This window comes from Anser brachyrhynchus, assembly GCF_964034855.1.
Source record: "Anser brachyrhynchus genome assembly, chromosome: 8".
In the NCBI taxonomy this organism is placed as follows: Eukaryota; Metazoa; Chordata; class Aves; order Anseriformes; family Anatidae; genus Anser; species Anser brachyrhynchus.
The window spans coordinates 10,554,589-10,572,768 of NC_137702.1; the positions used below are offsets into that span (position 1 = coordinate 10,554,589).

Here is an 18,180-nt window from a genome sequence, read left to right on the forward strand (position 1 = left end):
CCGCCCCCACCCGCCGCTTCCGAACTACACCTCCCGTCGTGCCCTGCCGCGCGCGGAGCACGCTGGGAATTGTAGTCCCGCGGCACGCCGCCTCCCGGTAGGCCCCGCGGCACGCCGGGCGCGCGGCGTTTAAATCGGCGGCGGTTGGGCGGGCCTGCCTCTCGCTGTCCTCACCGCCAGCACCATGGACCCCCGGCTGTACCGGCACGTCTGCCCCGGCCGCGTCGTCAACATCCAGCGCAGCAACGGTGCGGGGGGGGGGGGTGAGCGGGGGGGTGTGAGGGGGGTGACCGTGGGGGTAACGGGGGATAACGGGAGGTAACGGGGGTGACCGTGCTCTCTTCCAGGCCTGATCCACAAGGCGACGGTGAGGACGGTGAACGTGGAGAGGTCCCTGGTGTCGGTGGAGTGGTCCGAGGGGGGCACCGTCAAGGGCAAGGAGGTGAGGCCGGGCCCCGCGTTGCTGCGTGGGGTTTCTCGTTCTTTACCTCAAAAACGTCCCCGTGCGTCTCAGCCGCAGCCGGCTCCTGCGGTGCTGTCCCTGCCCTCGGATGCGTAACGCTTCTCCCAGGCTGTTACCGATAACCCAGCTGCCCTGTGCTGATTTTGGGGGTTATCTGTAAATAAACACCCCCAGGTAAGGTACACAAAAGGTGGGGATGCTGTGACCGCAGCTGGGCAGCGCCAAGAGGGCTCCTGGCCTTGCAGGGTACCGGGGGCTGCTCACCGTGCTGCTGGTGGGTGGCTTTCAGTGCCCCCACAGCCCTGGTTTTCCCAGCTCTGTGGTTATCTGTTGGCTTTTGGTGCCTCTGGCAATGCCCTTCGAGCTTTGCTGAAGACTTTGTAGCTGTACGATAAACATGTTATTGTTTGATACTTTGGTGTGTATTGTTTATAGCCTGGTGTTATAACACCAGCCCTGGTGGACCTGGAGGGATTTGTAACCTCCACAAGACAGCCCTTGAAGTCTTAACTGTGATGCAGATTCATCCCCCTTTCTCTGGGGCACAACGTACTGAGAGGCCTCCAGCTGTATCTCTAGTGCCCTGCTCTCTGATTCCCCTGTGCCTTACTTCTCAGGGAACCCTATCTCCTCCTTAAAGTTACTGACTTTTCTTTCTCTGCAACGAGAACCTTGTGCAGAGCAATGTCTCAGAACAGACAAGGAGCTAACCATGGTTTTGGGCTAGAGTCCAGGTAACAACGGCACTGTTAGATTTGAATCGCTCTTGGCCAGTGCTAGTCCGAAACGTCCCAGTTCAGTGTAGAGAAAAGGGCGTGTAGGGCCCTGCTGGTGGAACCGCCGTGTTTCCCTGGCGTGATTGAGGTTGTACTGAAAGCCTGATGCTTAAATTCTCCTTTGGTGAATGCGCAAACACGCTGTTCTTGGCAGTTTCTCTGGGAACGTAGGTACTACAGGGTCTCCAAAGAGGCTGTTCTTACATGCTGCTAGTGTTTATGATACTGTCCACATACACTTGCGTCTGAGGTAATTAATTTTTCTGATTAGATACATACAGACTTTATATAAATCAAGTCTTAAAGTTTATTTCTCTTATGTTAGAATATGGTATCTCCAGGGGTGTGATTGGTTTTTGCTCTTTTTTATATGAACCCTTATTTTATCAAAGTAAATTAAAATTTAATTGAGAACTGGATAACTTCCTCAAGTGGTGCTTGTATTATTGCTTTGACGTTAGGTGAATTCCAGTGCAAGCTGCTGTGACACCAGAGTTATTTTTGTGTATACGTGCTTTCAAGCTCTTCTGCAGGGTTAGGTTTGGCAAAACTGAAACAAGCGAGGTGGTGCCTTTTGTGCTCGTGCCTGCCCTTGGCCGCCTGCCCCATGGTCGCTGCTTTGCGTCTGGGTGCTGCGGAATGCTGAGGAGGCAGGATTATGACTTCACTGGAAGGTCAGGCAGGAGGTGGCAGCTGGTCCTAGGTAAAATCACTTGCAATTGCCGGAGAAAATGCAGGTGAATTGACTTTCGGATTAAATGCTGAATCCCTTGTTTCCAAGGTTTAAGTAGCTCTCTGAAGTTTATTTCAGTAAGCGCAGTCACGCAGTAAACTCTTAATGCTCTCCTAGCACAGAAGTCATGGAGATTTACTAAGATTAGCTGTAAGAGATTAAAGCAGTTGATGCCAAATGTGCTTTGCCTATCTCCTCAGAAGTCTTCTATGGCACCTGCAGAGCTGCGCGGTGTTTGGCAGATGAGGGTAAATGGCATAACTTGCTCATTTCTTCTAGTGCAATTGGACATATGAGACTCTTCAAATGGAATATGAACTATTGCCTTGCACCTTGAAGCTAGAAGGCTACTTTAACTTAATATTTGGCAAGCAGTCAGTCAGGTTTGTTTGCCTGTACTGAAAATCAACATGTAAAAAACTGCTGTAGGTGGTAGCAGCAATATTTTACCTTTGCTCTTGCAGATTGAGATTGATGATGTGATAACAATAAATCCTGAGTTAACAGAGGAACTACATGCTGCAGATGTGAAAGAGAACCTCCCTTTGCAAGAGAATGTAACTGTACAGGTAAGCGTTTTAGTCTCTCCAAAGGTACTAACGTGTCAGCAGCAGCATGCTTTAGACCAGATCTTTTTATAAATGATACTGTCAGCCTTACAAGTCAGAGACCTCATGCTTTGTGTTCTGTCTCACTGTTAGACTTTGGTCAGAAATCCTTCTTGTATTAACGTTGTTTTGTAGTGCTGTGCTAGGTATTTATGGCTTACTGTGGTGACTAACAGCACTCATTGTTTTCCAGAAACAGAAGCGTAGAACAACCCTTTCAAAAATTCCTGCTCCACGGGAAGGTGAGAAAATATTTCCTTTCCTCTTCAAAACAGTGGTGACCCTCCATTGTAGCCATGTTATTCCAGTTTAGTGCCTCATAACACTGCTTGTTCAGGCAATGCTAAAAAGAGCATACCTGTTCATACCAACACTCTCGAGTCCTGAGTGCAGAACTTCTGCCAACAAATTGCCCTCCTGTTCCTGTGAGCTCAGGTTTGTTGACACGTTGCCCTTTTCTTCAGTATTGCTGTAGTTATTCCTTGACACTGCTTTAAATGTCACTAGGAAGTTCCTGCTGCAGTGAGGTTTAAAGTTTTGTATGGGATTTTGCAAATGCCACAAACAACAAAAGGTAAGTGACAGTTATTAAGACAAAAAGGTGTCAAAATGAGAATGGAAAGGGCAAGGAAGAAATAGCAGTGTCAAATGGATGTCTCCTCTTCAAATAGTCCCCGTAGACAATAACATGAGCTTTATTCCTGGACACATTTCAGACTAGGCAGCCAAAATGCAAGCTGGTGTGCCATAGCTCAGTGACTTAGTGTCAGTACAGTGTTTTGAGCAGAGCCAGAAGAGGAGACAGATGTGAAAGTGTGGGATTGCTAAGGAGTTGTTTTTCTTGAGGTGCTGGGAATTAGGAAACTCCCACGTTTTTTTTAACCTTTTTATCTTTTTAGTTGACTCTTGCTTTTGAGTTGCAAGTGACAGCATTAAAGGTCTATTTGTAATGTACTCAAGTGATGTTGAGGTCGAAGGGTTGCAGATTTAATAACTCTTAATGTACATAGCTGGACAGAACTTACCCTTTTACATGAGCTGTGAATGGTTGCATTTGTCTGGCCTTTTTTGTTGTATGTGCTGCAAGACAGGGAAACTGGAATCAAAAGACAACAAATCTACAAATCCCCTTGTATCTGAGAGGCAGGAACAGTCCAAGAAGCTTAATATGTCAAAAGTTTTTCTGATCTTCTTCAAATGCAGAGAATTCTCCACAGATTTTGTGGATCGGCAAGAAAAATGATGTGGTAAAGTAGTGATTATCTCTAGACAGACCTGGTTGATGGAGCTGGATAGCCAGATAGAAAAATAAAGGTGTTTTAATCCAGTCATTGGCTGATGGAAAAATGTCCTTACAGAGGTCGCTGCTTCCCTGAAGTACGGAATCTAATGGCAAATCTGACATGCCTGTTGCCTTTGCTACTGGCGGTCTTGTCCCTGAAGACTTGCTCAGAGTACAAGAGGGAAGCAGTGACTTCAGCATTCATCAGATATTATCTATTATTGCGGTTACTCCCTGACACTCACGGGCTATATGTGTCCTGTAGCAAACTCTGTGCTGCACCAATCAAAAAGGTAATGTTGGCTTCAGGTTTCAGTTCTTAGGCAAAGCAAATTAAAGAAGATCAGGAGGCGTCTGTCTCCATCTCTCTCAGGAAAGTGAGGTAAAGCAGCAGCAGTGCTTTCAGAATGAATTCAGAAACAGATACTAAGTTCTCTGAAGCAGTAAGAACTTTAGAGGATTTTGTATATTCTTGTGCACAAGAACAATCTGAATCAAACCCATCTAGACGCAGCAAATCCTGCAGTTAATATTCCTGTCTAGGAGCGCTGTTGTTTGCAGAAAGTGCTTCTGAGTTTGTGATGAGATCAGGTGTCTGGGCATGTGTGGCAAAAGGAACGAAATACCATCTCTGTGTATAATGAAATGGATTCTTTCTTTTCCTAAAGTTGCGTCAATGGCACCTAATGTCTCTGCACCTGAGCAGAAGAATCCAGGTAAAAAGTTAACACATGAGCACTGAATTTTGTGGGCACAGTTGTGAGGAATTTGATCCAGAATTGAAATTCACCCTTGATGTGAAACAAATCTAACTTCCTTTCAAATCGTAGTGATTAATTCTGGATAAATTCTTGTGATTGCTGGAGGTGAGAGTAGTTCTGGCTTTCATATCACACTTCTATTTTTTCATATCAGACTTGCTTTCTTTACAAACCTATTGAGGTGTATGTTCCTGTCACCTGCTAAGCTTCCTGGGTGAGTGATTTGTCTCAGTGAAAGAACTGTAACTAGGTATGAGGCAATGGAGACTGCCTACAGAAGGGCCCTTTTTGAAGATTTGCTGTTGCAATTATAGGTAGTCTGTCTTGTAGCTGAATTTAGTGTCATCAAGCTATGCACCACACACACCGTCTGTGTTTGGATGTTGTAATGGTGGGCATGATCTGGCTCATGACCAGTTTTCCCTTTGGATGTGGAAGGCATAAGAAATAAATTCTTTTATCCTGACTTTTCCTTAGAGCTTCCCTAGATAACCCACTCTGTATAGCAAAATTAGTGGTATAGCCTTGGTTTTCATACTGTCACCATCACAGTTAATTCGTAGCCCTGTGAGTGTGAGACTTCAGAGGATTTCCCAGTTCCCTGAGTTGTAACTGCCTCCTTCCTAGGTATCAAGGTTCCAGAACTGCCATACTAGTGAATCCTTAGTGATATCTGGAAAGAAATTCACTGAAGCTGCAAATCTGGAACGAACTGTGTGCTTTTCTGTAGTGGTCACTTCTCACCCACCTACCTTTCCAGCAGTGCTTTATCCTAGGCTTTGGTAATGCATCAGAGATCTGAAAATGGTTCTTTTAAGCACAACCTGCACTTCTTGGAGCAAATGATTACTTGCAAATGTCGGAGTGTCTGATGCATGATGCTGAACTTGAATTCGTTTTTCCGAAGCTATGCGTGGCCGCTCCAGGATGTCTGTCATCACGGAACCTCAGTGCAGCCTGCAGGAAAATGAGATGGGGGTGGATCCCTGCACTTCTACACAAACAAGAAACAATTTGTCAGTTCCTGGTGAGTGGAAAAAGAACCCAGAGAATTGTTAATAAGAAGCAACGTGCTTTGTATGTATTTAATTAGGTAAACTGCAAATCTAGGAGGAAGAGCAACCCCTACCCCTTCATATATTAAATGAGAGAGGCAGAGTTCTGCCACTATGTAAACATCCAGGGCTTCTGCCTGAAGGGGTTCTCAAAGGACTTTGGAAACTATGTTGTTGAAGGATGGTGTACTTTGTTAACAAGAGCTGCAGCTGTGCTTGTGGTGCATGTGGTATCTGCATACCAGCATGAAGTGGCATTTGCGGGGCTAGAGTGGGAAGCAAAGTGCCTTAATAGTGCTGACAGCATGCTCCAGCTATACTGGTTGTAGCTCTACCTATACCAGTTGAGTGAAGTAAGAACTTTAGCCTGCCTGAATAATGGATCTGTAGTTTTTTTATCTTTACCAGATCTACCCCATGAATAGCTGTGGGCATTCCTTGCATATTAAGTTTTGCAAAGACATTCAAATAAGAGGCTTGATATTAACTTCTTGCCTAGTTGGTGTGGCACTGATTCGTAGCTTTGAATAAAAGTTTGATTGGTGAAGGATTAAAAAAATTTGCACATATATTTTAGCAAGTTCTCCCTCCTGATCCGGAATTGGAGTTGAGGAATAGCTGTGGTCTGTGAGGATTTGCAAATTACAAAATGTTCTTGATCTTTGGGTTCCAGTTATTGTCTTTGGTGTGGCTTCTTTCTGCAGCTGGCCGAACCAAGACTAGTAGGCTGAGCTGCGCTCCAGAACCCCCATTGACAAATGGAAATTCAGAGGATCATCTGCTTTCTGCTAGAATGAACCCTTCAGCGAGCCCAGGTACCTGGGAGCGGTGGGTAAGAACTGGCTCACCAGTCAGAAGTGCATCACTGTGATTGCTTCTTTGTGTAGTCCTAGACTAATGCTTTGAAAGGGTGGCTTTGGCAGCAAGACTAAATATCTTAAGTATTTTTATTATAAATACATCATTCTGTAAGAGTGGTTGTCTCCTCAGAAATGCTGCCCTTAGTGATGGTGTGACATGCTAACCAGCTTCTGATAGGTAGATCTGCTTCGGGAAGGAAGTGCTGAAATATTAACAACCATTCTTCTGAAGATGACTATTTCCTGTACCACTTAGGCTAGTCTGTCAGTAACCTGGACAGCTTTGTAAAACATGTTTAAAACATAAGGTGAAAATTTATTCCAAGGAAGTGTTTTCATTTTATCTAGTTCGGAGAAGATCTAACATTGTGAAAGAGATGGAGAAAATGAAAAACAAGAGAGAAGAAAAGAGAGCTCAAATTAGTGAAATCAGGACGAAACGTGCACAGGTAGAGTACTCTACCCCCAATAAGGGGAAATTCTATTAGGTAGTACAACCTGGTAGTTGAAACCAAAATGTATTTTGGACAGACTTTGTTCTTAAGTTTATGCCAAAGGATGGATTGATTCTAGTTTCAGAATGTTCTGAATTTGTGGCCTTTGAGTGAATACTTTTTCTATCTATGTAGTTGGTTGTGTTTGGTGTGCTCTGGGGCTTTTTTCTGTTATGGGTTAATTACCTTCATGCCTATGTTTTCTCACGCAGGAATATGACAGCAGTTGTCCAAACTGGGAGTTTGCACGGATGATCAAGGAATTCAGAGCAACTTTAGACTGCCAGCCATTATCTATAACTGACCCAGTAAGTAAATACTGAGGCTGCTGAGTGCAGCACATAGACACTTCGACTTCTTTATTTTGTACTGATGGTTTTAGCAGATGAGCAAATTAGTGCATCACAGCTCTTGGGAAATCCTCTGAGCATATTGTGATCCTGAGGGCACCCAGTGGTAAATGTAAGGTCACTTATCTCTCCTATTTAGGGCTAAGCTGCCTTGCATTACTTTGCATATGGCACTAGCGAAGAGTTTGCACTCTGAAAATTATCATGCAATGCTTTGTGTGTAACATCAGTAGTTTTCAGAGCTCGTAAATGGCAGAGCCTATTACATAGCAGTTTGGTTTGTAGGTATAGGTATAAATAAGTTAAAACAGACTAGTGCCCTGTAACAGTGTTAGATGTGTAAGTTGTATATTGAGTAATTTTAGAGTAGGTCAAAAAGTGAAAGAGCAAAAGTAGAGGTCAAACTACAAAAAGCAGGTTCAGCAGAGACCCTCAGCAATTACGGAGGTGGCATTGTTTAATACCTGAGAACAAGTAGTCTTTGTCTAGCAAAAGCCTTGCTATAGTCAGTGAAAAAATGACAGCATTTAAGTTCAAACATGAGTAGCTGCTGACTAGCATAGAACATGAGGTAGTTCGTGTACCAGCATCCGACAGAGCTGAGAGTCAGCTGTTTGTATAAATGTTGCTGCATGACAGGGATGAGCTTGTCATCTACTACCTGCTTCAACCAATGGAACAGGCACTTTTCAAACCCAACTGATGTGCAGCTGTGCTGCACAAATAGCTAAACTTACTGCACCAGTGAAGAACTTCAGGTCAAAAAAACCTCCAGAGGTAAATTAAAATAATAATTTACCTGAATTTGACCCTAGTTGCAGTAATAAGATCACAGATCTTGCTGGACAGCTGGCCAAGAACTGAACACGTTATTGAACCTAAAACAGAATATTTGTGACACTTTCTTTAGCATAGGAGCATTTCTGTGTGATATGTTGGGAATGCTACCCAGAAGTAAATTGTTCATAGTGTTGTTTGTGCATTCAATGGACTTTAAGACTTACACTCCTCCATGAGCGGGTCTCCTCCTGATCAGTACCAGAGGAAACTCATCAGTGTGTTGAAAAGTCAACGTGAGGGAGCATGGAACCTTTCTCTGTGATACTCAGTAGGTGTAATTAGGAAATAATTATTACTTGTTTTCCTAACTTTCTTTTAGATAGAAGAACATAGGATTTGTGTCTGTGTCAGAAAGCGCCCTCTAAATAAACAAGGTGAGTGTTCTGACAAAGCAGATCTGACTTTGGAGCAGTTTGACTTTGTTTATTCATGTTAAATCTGAGGGTCTCTTCCATCAACAGAACTTCTCAAAAAGGAATGTGATGTGATTACTGTTCCAAGCAAATGTGTCCTGCTGGTCCATGAGCCAAAGCAGAAAGTGGATCTAACAAAATACCTTGACACCCAAGCATTCAGATTTGACTTCTCATTTGATGAACTGGCTTCTAATGAAATGGTATACAGGTAATGCTTTCCTCTCATTTGGAATGATTTTCAAGATAGCACTGAGCTATGGCTAGATGACAGCCTAGTTGGAAGAAACTGCTACCTGAAATAAATATGAAAATTCCTTTTTGGAGGAAACCAAAGGACTGAGAAGTCCAAAGCTCAGTTTTGGCGTGGCCTTGCAAATAAAAGGACATCCTTAGGAAATTATCAGTTTTCCTAAAGAAGCTAAAGCAGGATGTGAACTGCTTAACTTAACTGTCTTTTACCTTCTGAATATCCAGGTTCACTGCTAGGCCTCTTGTACAGACCATCTTTGAGGGTGGAAAGGCGACATGTTTTGCATATGGCCAGACAGGCAGTGGCAAGACACATGTAAGTTTTTCTCCAAAGTATCAAATTTTCTAGCTTTATCTAAAGTATGTTGAAGTTCCTTGATGTTACAGGATTGTAAAAGGAGCTCAAATCTTGCTTTATTTTCTTAAAAAGATAATAGTTTCAGTTGTTAATCCTCTTTTTCTGTATTTCTGTAGTTAGAAGTATTAGTGGTTTTCCTCTGAAGTTGTGAGTAAAGTCATGCTAAAACTATCCCATAGTTGATTTTTAAAGACTCAGAACCAAGGATATCCTGACATGTTAGTGACAGAGCCATAACTATCACTTGCCTTGAACTGCTGTTGCTGCCCCAACTCTGCAAAGTAGGGCTATTAGCGTACGTGTGAGACAAAGGCTATTGTCTGTATTGTATTTTGAGTTTGGAGACATTCCAAAGACCTTAGTGGTTATGTAAGAAAATGCTTCTTATTGCACATGAACACTTAAATGATCTGGTATTGTGAAGTGGTGGAAATTACTGTGTTCACTTTCTAAGCACCCCTTCCAGCCCACCACCTGCAGTTTCAAGAGAACTGGAGATTGTTGTCTGCCTAAGAGGTGTTACGCTCTAAATTTTCAGCAACTGGGTTGTCTTTTTCCTCTTCTAGAAACTAAAGGGAAGGAAAATGGAAATTCTCTTCCTTTACACTATGATAGTGGAGCCAAATCCATTGTCTTCTTGCTCTGCAAGAAGCCTTTATGTCAGACCAAGGTGATGTGGACTGGAGTTGGCTAGCTAACCAGCTTAAATAAGACAGGTGCTGTCATTCAAGTGTTAGAGGCAAAGCTTAGGCTAGGTTCTCCTGCCACTATTATGTAGTCAACTGTTTATCTCCTCCAGTAACCCAAAAGGAAGCACTGTAGAGATTTGGATATAGGCATATAGGCATCTTCATTGCACTAAAATGTGCACACAAACCTGCTCATCAGAGCATCATTCAGCTGTGAGGCATTCAAATTTCTTAATTACTTCCCCTTCTTGATCCTAGGGCACAGAAGTAGTGCAAGGTCAATAGCTGCACCTTGAGACTGGAATGCTGCATATTAAACTCGGGTAGATTGAGAATATATCGTGGGATTGAGTTGTGTTTTAAATGATTTAGTTTCATGTAAAAAATGGTAAAGCAATTCACTGAGATAGCACCAAGTACAAATTCTGGGAGGATTAAAGGTATCTGTCAAAGAAGGTACAGGAAGAAGCTTGGTGCACAAGGTCGATTCATTTTGATATCACACGTGAGTTTTTGAAAGTCACAGTGAAAACAGTATTAAACTTATTTCCAAACAAATGAGTCTTTGCTCTGGCCAGAGGCTATTCAGTTGCACTTGCATTTCCCCTAGGAGGAATAACTGCACTGAATTCCTGTGAAGTAGTTATCACTGCAGAGCCTTACAGGCATTTAGCTGACACTTTGCATAATCCAAATCTCCTCTCTGAACTGATAGGGAAGTAGAAAACTAACTTTAATTGTACTGTTGTAATCACCTCACTGACATCAGTTATCATATACACGATAACTTCCCAGTATGTTCTCAGTACTAAAATCAGGTAGCCTGACTTGCTCGTGCCATATCTCACTTTTGACGGCCTTTTCTCTTCGCAGACTATGGGTGGAGACTTCTCCGGGAGAGCACAGAATGCCTCTAAGGGCATATATGCTTTTGCATGTAAGTTGATTCTTTAGATATGAAAAATCAAATTTGTGCATGTTTTTCTTAAATAGATAAGGTTTGTTTTGGTATGGATACTTTGATTTTTCTTCTGGGAAAAGATACATAAGTTTTCATTAATAAGTTGTGGTGTTTGTTGCAGGAGGTGGGATTAGTTTTTCACAGAATCGCCTAGGTTGGAAGAGACCTCCAAGATCACCTAGTCCAACCTCTGACCTAACACTAACAAGTCCTTCACTAAACCAGATCACTAAGCTCAACATCTAAACGTCTTTTTAAGACCTCCAGGGATGGTGACTCAACCACTTCCCTGGGCAGCCCATTCAGTTTCATAAACTGTATTTTCCATCCAACATCTAGTTTTCTAGATCCACCTGCTATTTATCACTTGTCAGAAAATATTTGCTTTTGAGATAGGTGACAGATCTTCTAATTTGACGTTTGCTGGGCTGAAACGTTTAAGGCTGAAACATTTAATTTTGAGTTCTGCTTTGCTTTTGTCTCAGCCTAAGGATGGTGCTTGGAAATAGCCTGACTTGAATGCAACAGAACACTACCCACTTCTGGTATAAAGCTTTTTATACAGAAAGCATACGAATGATTTATTTTTTCATTTAAGCACTAGATGCAAAAAAAGCGCGCACAAGCACCCATTTCTGAGAATATTTTGTAAACCCCTCCTTGATATAATTCCTAGAAAGCACCATGAACCCTGACTCCTGTACTTCCCCTACAGAAAAGCATTTTGTGAAACTATCTGTGTAGCAAGGCAGTTGAAACAAGCAACTCTTTGCTAGTCTCTGAATCAGTTATGACTGGCTCTGAAGGAAAGTCTTCTTTTCAGATCAAAGTGTGAAGTCTATTTGTGAGAGACTGAACTCGATTCAAACAAAGGGCCAGCTAATCTGGTATATTGTCTCTAGCAGCAATGCTGATGCTCAGAGAGGTGTCTTCTAGATTCTCCACAGGAAGAGCTTCAAACAAATGCTTGACTCTTGCAAACCTGTCCAAAGCAATAGCAGGTCATAATTTTCTCCCAGACCAGCAAGGGGGACAGTATTTGCTTCTACTGATCTTACTGGATCAGTTAGCATTGCTGTCTGCAAGTAATATTAACAGTAGAAACCAAGCATTTGTTTGAGATAGCTATCATTCAGCTGCCAGAAGCGCTACATTATGGCTATGCAATATTCAAAAGCAGTTCAAGTAGCAGCTAGGAACGTGTTTTAATGTAGTTAAGTAAACTCCTGTCTTTCCTCACCAGCACAAGATGTCTTCCTTCTTCTAAACCAGCCCAGGTACAGGAGTCAGGACCTGGAAGTCTACGTGACTTTCTTTGAAATATACAACGGAAAGGTAAGATTTTTTTAAAAACAAAAAAAATATATAAAAAAAATCCTGGCATGACTACTTTGACTGCATATTTCATAAGTAGAGGAATGAAACTTAGTAGTTTTGATAGTTCTATGTACTCTATTGTTCTTGGCATGTTTGGAATTGAATTGGAAGACTACGTTACATGTGTTGTTCCTATATAGTTCTCTACTTAGTCTGTGCTGTCTTTATAGTGTCAAGTCTCTTTCTCAATGAGAGTTTTTCAGATTGCCTTGGTTTTGTTGCCTGAATATAGGTGTTTGATCTCTTGAATAAGAAGGCAAAGCTTCGAGTCCTGGAGGATGGCAAGCAGCAGGTCCAGGTGGTTGGCCTTCAAGAGAGACAAGTCAGTTGTGCTGAAGATGTCATCAGAATGATTGAGATGGGCAGTGCATGCAGGTTTGATTGCTTAAAACAATAAGAAAAGTCCATGTCCTGTTGTACCTCTGTATCTGCAAAAAATGTGGTGACTGTAGCCCAGGGCTTGGAGATTTCAAAGAGGAGCCTGTTGTACCCAGTAACAGACAGGCACTGATCCACACCTCTGCATGAAAACAAGAGGGTTACAGAATAAAGGACTGGCAGAGGTGGGTTTAGCCTTCCTTTCATAGTGGCTGCATGTCCTCACATCTCTCCAGAAGAGAGAAACCGCTCAGCTGAGGAGATGGCTGCCCTGGTGCCAAAACTGAATGCCTGCTTCCTAGAAGTAGTTTGCAGGAACTTATGTAGTTCCCTGTGGGCTTGTAAGATCAAGGAAGAGCAGCTGGTATCAAGCTATAGCTGCAAAAGTACTCAGTCTTAACTGCAGGCCAGATGAGTTGTTCCAGTAGCAGCAAAAATGCTGCATGTCACCTGGGGATCTTCTCTAAAGAATCCCTGAGAAAAGGTGCTGAGGGACAGCTGTAGGCTTGGCTGCTCATCTTGGGAGGCTGGCTGCAGTTGGGGTATCTCTGCTGTTGTACTGGCTTGTCTTTAATCAGGGGCTAAATTCTGTATCAGCAAGTCTTACCTGTCTAATAAGGTGCAGCTGTTGGGGAAATATTACTTGGCAAATGAGAACTCCTTGGCTGCTGTATTACATTGCATGTGTATCCTGAAAGCTCGTTTAGCCAAAAAAGCATGCACAGCGGAATGGCATTTCAGCCAAGAACTGTCTAACACTTCAGGCTCCTGCCTCCCCCAGCAATTTTTAAGGACATCCTCCTTCCATCTTCCCTTAGGAGCAGGGATGTTGTGGGTGGGACAGCAAACCTGCCAGCCCTTGCAGGGTACGAATGATGAAGGTCACAGTGAGGTTTATGGCACATCAGACTCCAGTCTCTTGCAGTGACAGGGCAGGTGCAAGAGGTTAACCAGCAAGCCAGCTTGGCTGGGGAAAAGGGATTTACCATGAGTGTAATGTGCTAGCACAGCTAATGCTGTTTAGTGGAGGAAGCTTGGCGGAGCTTACAGTGTGATAGCAGATGCATTAAGAGAATGACACGTGGTCTGCTCTGTGGCAGGAAGATGCTGTGCTGAAGGTATTTCTTCCAGCTTCAAATGCATATAAGGTATTAGCAGTCAGAAAAATATTCCAGAGCAGGCTGGTTGAGTTGAGCCAGGCAGCTTGATATTAGAAGTGATTCTTTAATTCATGCAATCTTAAGTTATTAATGTGTGGGTTAAACAACTTAACTGAATGGCTGCAGCTCTAGTGCTGTCAGGACCTCAGTCTTCTGTGACACAGTTCTAACACTTCTTTGCTTATCTGTTGTAGGACATCTGGACAAACCTTTGCAAATGCTAGCTCTTCACGGTCACATGCCTGCTTCCAAATCATACTACGCCGAAGAGGGAAGCTGCTTGGCAAATTTTCCTTGGTGGATCTGGCAGGAAATGAGAGGGGTGCAGACACATCTAGTGCTGACAGGCAGACACGAATGGAAGGTGCAGAAATCAATAAAAGCTTGCTAGCTTTGAAGGTGAGCTATAGCTCAAGGAGCAAATGGTACTACTCAACACATGGATTGTTTAACTCTGGGGTTATCTGCTCCGTTTCTTTCCAGCGCAAGGGAAAAGAACAGCTAAAGGGATCTTAAGTTTGTATTTTAATAACCATGAAAATGATGTGTATGCTTCCATTTAAAGTGTTTCCAGGAAGGCAGTGTAGTTTTGTCATACACCCATTTCAAGCTTCATTCAAGTTTTTATTAAATGTATGCTGGATATACCATGTATCTTGTGACAGTCAAATATGTGGAGTCTATTTAAAAGGCTATGAAGCACATACAGAGCAATGGAGATGACCATTCTCCAGCCTCTTGGGTTTACTAGTAGTTGATGGCTGTAGTTTGCAGAGCTGTTTGAGAAAAGATGCAAATGTTGCATTCATGACTTGTCTTTTCTTAGGAATGTATCCGAGCTTTAGGCCAGAACAAATCTCATACCCCTTTCCGGGAAAGCAAGCTAACCCAGGTGCTAAGAGACTCTTTCATAGGAGTTAACTCAAGAACCTGTATGGTGAGTATGTGCATGGCACAGCTGAACCCACTCACTGCTTGTGATCTCTGCAATTTGTCCAGATAGCTGCATGCTCCCTTTCTAAGGGGAGGGGACTTGGAAGTCACAAAGCTTCAGTTCTCTGCAAAAAAGTCGTGCAGTTTTTCTCCTCAACTCACCCACTGCAACTGAGACCAACAACCGGCGAGCTCTGATCCAGCCCCAGTAGGAACAGGGCAGCAGAAGCCACTTTCATACAGTGGATCTACAGTAGAACCTGGAGTGTGCTCAAAAGGCTTTGCTTCCTGTGGGAGGCACAGCACCACGGGTGCTGGATACAGAGTCGCTCACATGTCCCGCAGGAACCATAAAGAAAAACAGACTTGACAACATCTTAACACTCTGATCCTTTTCCCTAACATCTCACAGCTGCCTGGTGGGATCTGCAGTGCCATTAACGTGAGCAAAAGGCAGACGTAGGACTCACTGTGGCTTTCTGTTCTGTTTGCAGATAGCAATGATTTCTCCAGGCATGAGTTCATGCGAGTACACCTTAAACACACTGAGATACGCTGACAGGTAATGGCCTTTCTGGCCTGGGGATTCCGCTCTTGTTGCAGAATGTGTTTTGGCTGCTTTTACACTGATCAAAAGCTCTCTTGGTGTCATTGTCCGTGGTGACAATTTGGAGGTTCCATTTGCTGGGAGCGAATAATCTTAAAGCTGTCTTCAGAAACTGTCATGGGTGTGGTTTTGTGTTTCTGTGGGGGGGTAATAGAGTTTGTGTAAAACCGTAACTGTCTCCTTTACTCAGAGGAGTGTCTTATGTAAGACTTCAGATCACCTTGTTTTTTGTAGGGAGTTTACCCTGTTAGCAGCACATCCTGAATGGTTACATCCATGACCTTTACTTTTTGCAGTATTCTATGCAGGGTCCCCTATGTGCGTGCTAAGAATGTTTCCCTGACATGATCCTACAAATGATGTGGAAGGACAGTAGCTGTTTTTGATGGACTTTAATAGAAGCTAATAGGGTATGACACTTCAGAGACTGGGCGAAATCTAAAGTATCTGGAGAACTCGGGTGCCTTGCAGCAAATGGTGTGAGCGTGGATTTTGAATGCCCCATGGTTGGGCTTTGGGTACCTGCAGTGCACAAAAGACTTGTAGGGACTGAGACTCAAGATTCACAAGGGGGTCTGAAACCTGGAACTACTGTGCAGAGCAGTGAGCCTTTACGTGCCCTTACACCTCTCTGGTGAGGTGACAAGTGAAAAGGGACAGGCAGACTCTACAGCTACAGGGAGAGTGTTTTAACAGCTAAGCCTTTCCCTCCTTCACTAGGGTCAGTGGCACTTGAATTTTTTGTTGCTGATGCTGTGTTGTGTGGATCTGTGTGCCGTGGCTGCAGAGCCTATGATTTCTGTCATACGTTAACAAGATGACATTTCCACACTTCAGATTTGGTAGCTTTCCATCATTTGGTTCACAAAAGGCTGCTCGGTCCTCTCCTTTCCAGGCTCTGAAAGGATGTCTGCTAATTCAAGCCACAAGCATTCAGGAGCACTAGGGATCTTGACAGGTTTCCAGATTTTGTTCCGGATTGAAGGCTTTTTTCTGGTGGATAGTCATTCCTAATCACCTGAAAGTACAGGACAGAATGCAACATCTGGCTTATGGCGTGCTTCAGTAAGATGCTAGTCTTCAGTTGTACCCACTGGATTCTTAGCTAGTGCACAAGGCAAGTTCAAGCTATAAACGGGGTGTGTAAGCTGGAACTCGCTGGAAATATGAAGCTGACACTAGTAACTAGAACGAAGTACCTAGCTGATGCCTGACCTCTACCTCTAGCTCCATGTCATCAGATAGGCCTATAAGGATAAAAATCCTATTCTGGCATGGAGGGCCTCAATGGGAGAGGTGGGGATCAGCCTTATTCCTTTTCTTTCCATACTAAGTCTTCTTAGTTGGTCATGACAAACCAGGCTGACATGTGGAATATAGCCTGTGTGTGCGAAAGGCTTTGCTGGCAATTAGTATTGTGTACTTGGAACACTTCTCTCCAGGAGAGGTCCTAAATTGTTGTGGCTAGGCTGGACATAGAGACACATCTCTCAGCTTCCCTTCCCACAGTCCTCTGGAGTTTGTCCACGAAAGCTCGTTCCAGGTGTGGTAATGTGGATTTTTTAATGAAGTCAAATGTTTTTGACTTCATTAGTCAATGAAGTCAATGCTGAGCACTGACTGATTGCAGTAGCTGTTTTGTGATGCTGTCGCTCTGAAATTGCTGAAAGACTGAGTGGTGAATCTTCTTGTTGCAGAGTGAAAGAGCTCAGCCCTCATAATGGAGGTGGTGAAACACAGAATCACATGGAGATTGAGAACGAGGAAACGGAGATCAGTGGAGAAAGCTCGGGTCTTCAACACAATGTATGTGTGGGCAGTGGGCTGAACAAATCTTAAAGCTGGAAACAACCTGCTGTTCTTACTTGGGCTGTTTCTTGCAGCTCTCCAAGGATGAGGAGGAAGATATGTCTCCCCACATGTTCAATTTCCGTGAGGCTGTGATTCAGATTGGTGAACGGGAGGAGAAGGTTGTAGAACAGCTTAGAGAACTGAGACAGGTAGGTGGAAGAGGCAAGCCCAGCCCAAGCTGCCTTCTCTATGTTGACGGGAGCTTGCCTTGTCTGAGCCGAGTGCTACTGGGTAGGCTGTGGGCTGTAATGCAAGATGCTGTCAATGGTGTTACCTTTTCCTCACTGCCAGCTTTTCCCTCTGGTTTCCTGCCCAACCGGTTAAACCGTGGAATTCTGGTGCTTGTGGCCAGCCAGTCCCCCTCCCCTCCAGCTAGCAATCTCTGCTTGCACCAACCGATACTGCTCTGTCGAAGCTCAGCTCTGATTTGCTGTGCCATATTCAAAGAAACTCATTGAACTTCCAGAAAGTTGATTTCTCTGATTTCTCTTCACGGTCTTTCTTGTAAATACAGAAAATGACGACTGAACTTGACTACCTCTTGGGAATCGCAGAGCAACCAGACTACGATCTTGAGACCTTTGTGGGCAGAGCTAAGTACTTCGTAGAGGAGAGCTCAAGAAATTTCCTTAGTGTCAGAGGTATGTTAATGCTTCTTGAGATAGTGCCTACTCAAGAGTTTCTGAATAGCACTGTCACTAATCTTCTTTTCTCTCGAAGATCTGAAATAACATCAGCTTATCTATTTGGGAGTGGTGGTGGTGTTGAGCACCCAGTCCTTCTGCGCTGCTGATAGTTCTGAGCACTTTGCTAGGTGATCACAGCGTCAGACCTGAGATGTCCTATCGTCTGTACTAGCCAAAACTTTACTTTGAAAAGTATCTTCCACTTTTTCAATGCCACATAAAACTGCCCTCTCTTGAGAATAATGCTATACCCACTAAGAAGAGTTGATGTCTGTTGTATTTGTTGGTTACAT

General features: G+C 43.6%; 2 protein-coding genes across 7 annotated transcripts in view; one reads left to right on the forward strand and one right to left on the reverse strand.

The window, feature by feature from the left end:
• Nucleotides 1-18,180, forward strand: part of KIF2C (kinesin family member 2C) — a 19,215-nt gene continuing 1,035 nt past the window's right edge. Inside the window, exons 1-21 of one of the 2 annotated variants that reach the window (XM_080603394.1) lie at nucleotides 1-248; nucleotides 348-442; nucleotides 2,437-2,541; nucleotides 2,774-2,822; nucleotides 4,531-4,578; nucleotides 5,531-5,650; nucleotides 6,383-6,493; nucleotides 6,887-6,987; nucleotides 7,245-7,340; nucleotides 8,542-8,596; nucleotides 8,684-8,846; nucleotides 9,113-9,203; nucleotides 10,808-10,871; nucleotides 12,139-12,230; nucleotides 12,505-12,647; nucleotides 14,005-14,209; nucleotides 14,637-14,747; nucleotides 15,238-15,305; nucleotides 17,048-17,156; nucleotides 17,234-17,350; nucleotides 17,716-17,842. In XM_080603394.1, coding sequence (XP_080459520.1) covers nucleotides 185-248; nucleotides 348-442; nucleotides 2,437-2,541; nucleotides 2,774-2,822; nucleotides 4,531-4,578; nucleotides 5,531-5,650; nucleotides 6,383-6,493; nucleotides 6,887-6,987; nucleotides 7,245-7,340; nucleotides 8,542-8,596; nucleotides 8,684-8,846; nucleotides 9,113-9,203; nucleotides 10,808-10,871; nucleotides 12,139-12,230; nucleotides 12,505-12,647; nucleotides 14,005-14,209; nucleotides 14,637-14,747; nucleotides 15,238-15,305; nucleotides 17,048-17,156; nucleotides 17,234-17,350; nucleotides 17,716-17,842 — 2,134 coding nt within the window. In that variant the 5' untranslated portion in view covers nucleotides 1-184. The remainder of the gene's footprint in view (nucleotides 249-347; nucleotides 443-2,436; nucleotides 2,542-2,773; nucleotides 2,823-4,530; nucleotides 4,579-5,530; nucleotides 5,651-6,382; nucleotides 6,494-6,886; nucleotides 6,988-7,244; nucleotides 7,341-8,541; nucleotides 8,597-8,683; nucleotides 8,847-9,112; nucleotides 9,204-10,807; nucleotides 10,872-12,138; nucleotides 12,231-12,504; nucleotides 12,648-14,004; nucleotides 14,210-14,636; nucleotides 14,748-15,237; nucleotides 15,306-17,047; nucleotides 17,157-17,233; nucleotides 17,351-17,715; nucleotides 17,843-18,180) is intronic. The other variant, XM_080603395.1, reaches the window with a different exon arrangement.
• Nucleotides 15,312-18,180, reverse strand: part of ARMH1 (armadillo like helical domain containing 1) — a 15,672-nt gene continuing 12,803 nt past the window's right edge. For all 5 annotated transcript variants that reach the window (XM_080603407.1, XM_080603406.1, XM_080603409.1 and 2 more), the window contains one exon: nucleotides 15,312-16,368. In XM_080603407.1, the coding sequence (XP_080459533.1) occupies nucleotides 16,361-16,368 (8 nt within the window). In that variant the 3' untranslated portion in view covers nucleotides 15,312-16,360. The remainder of the gene's footprint in view (nucleotides 16,369-18,180) is intronic.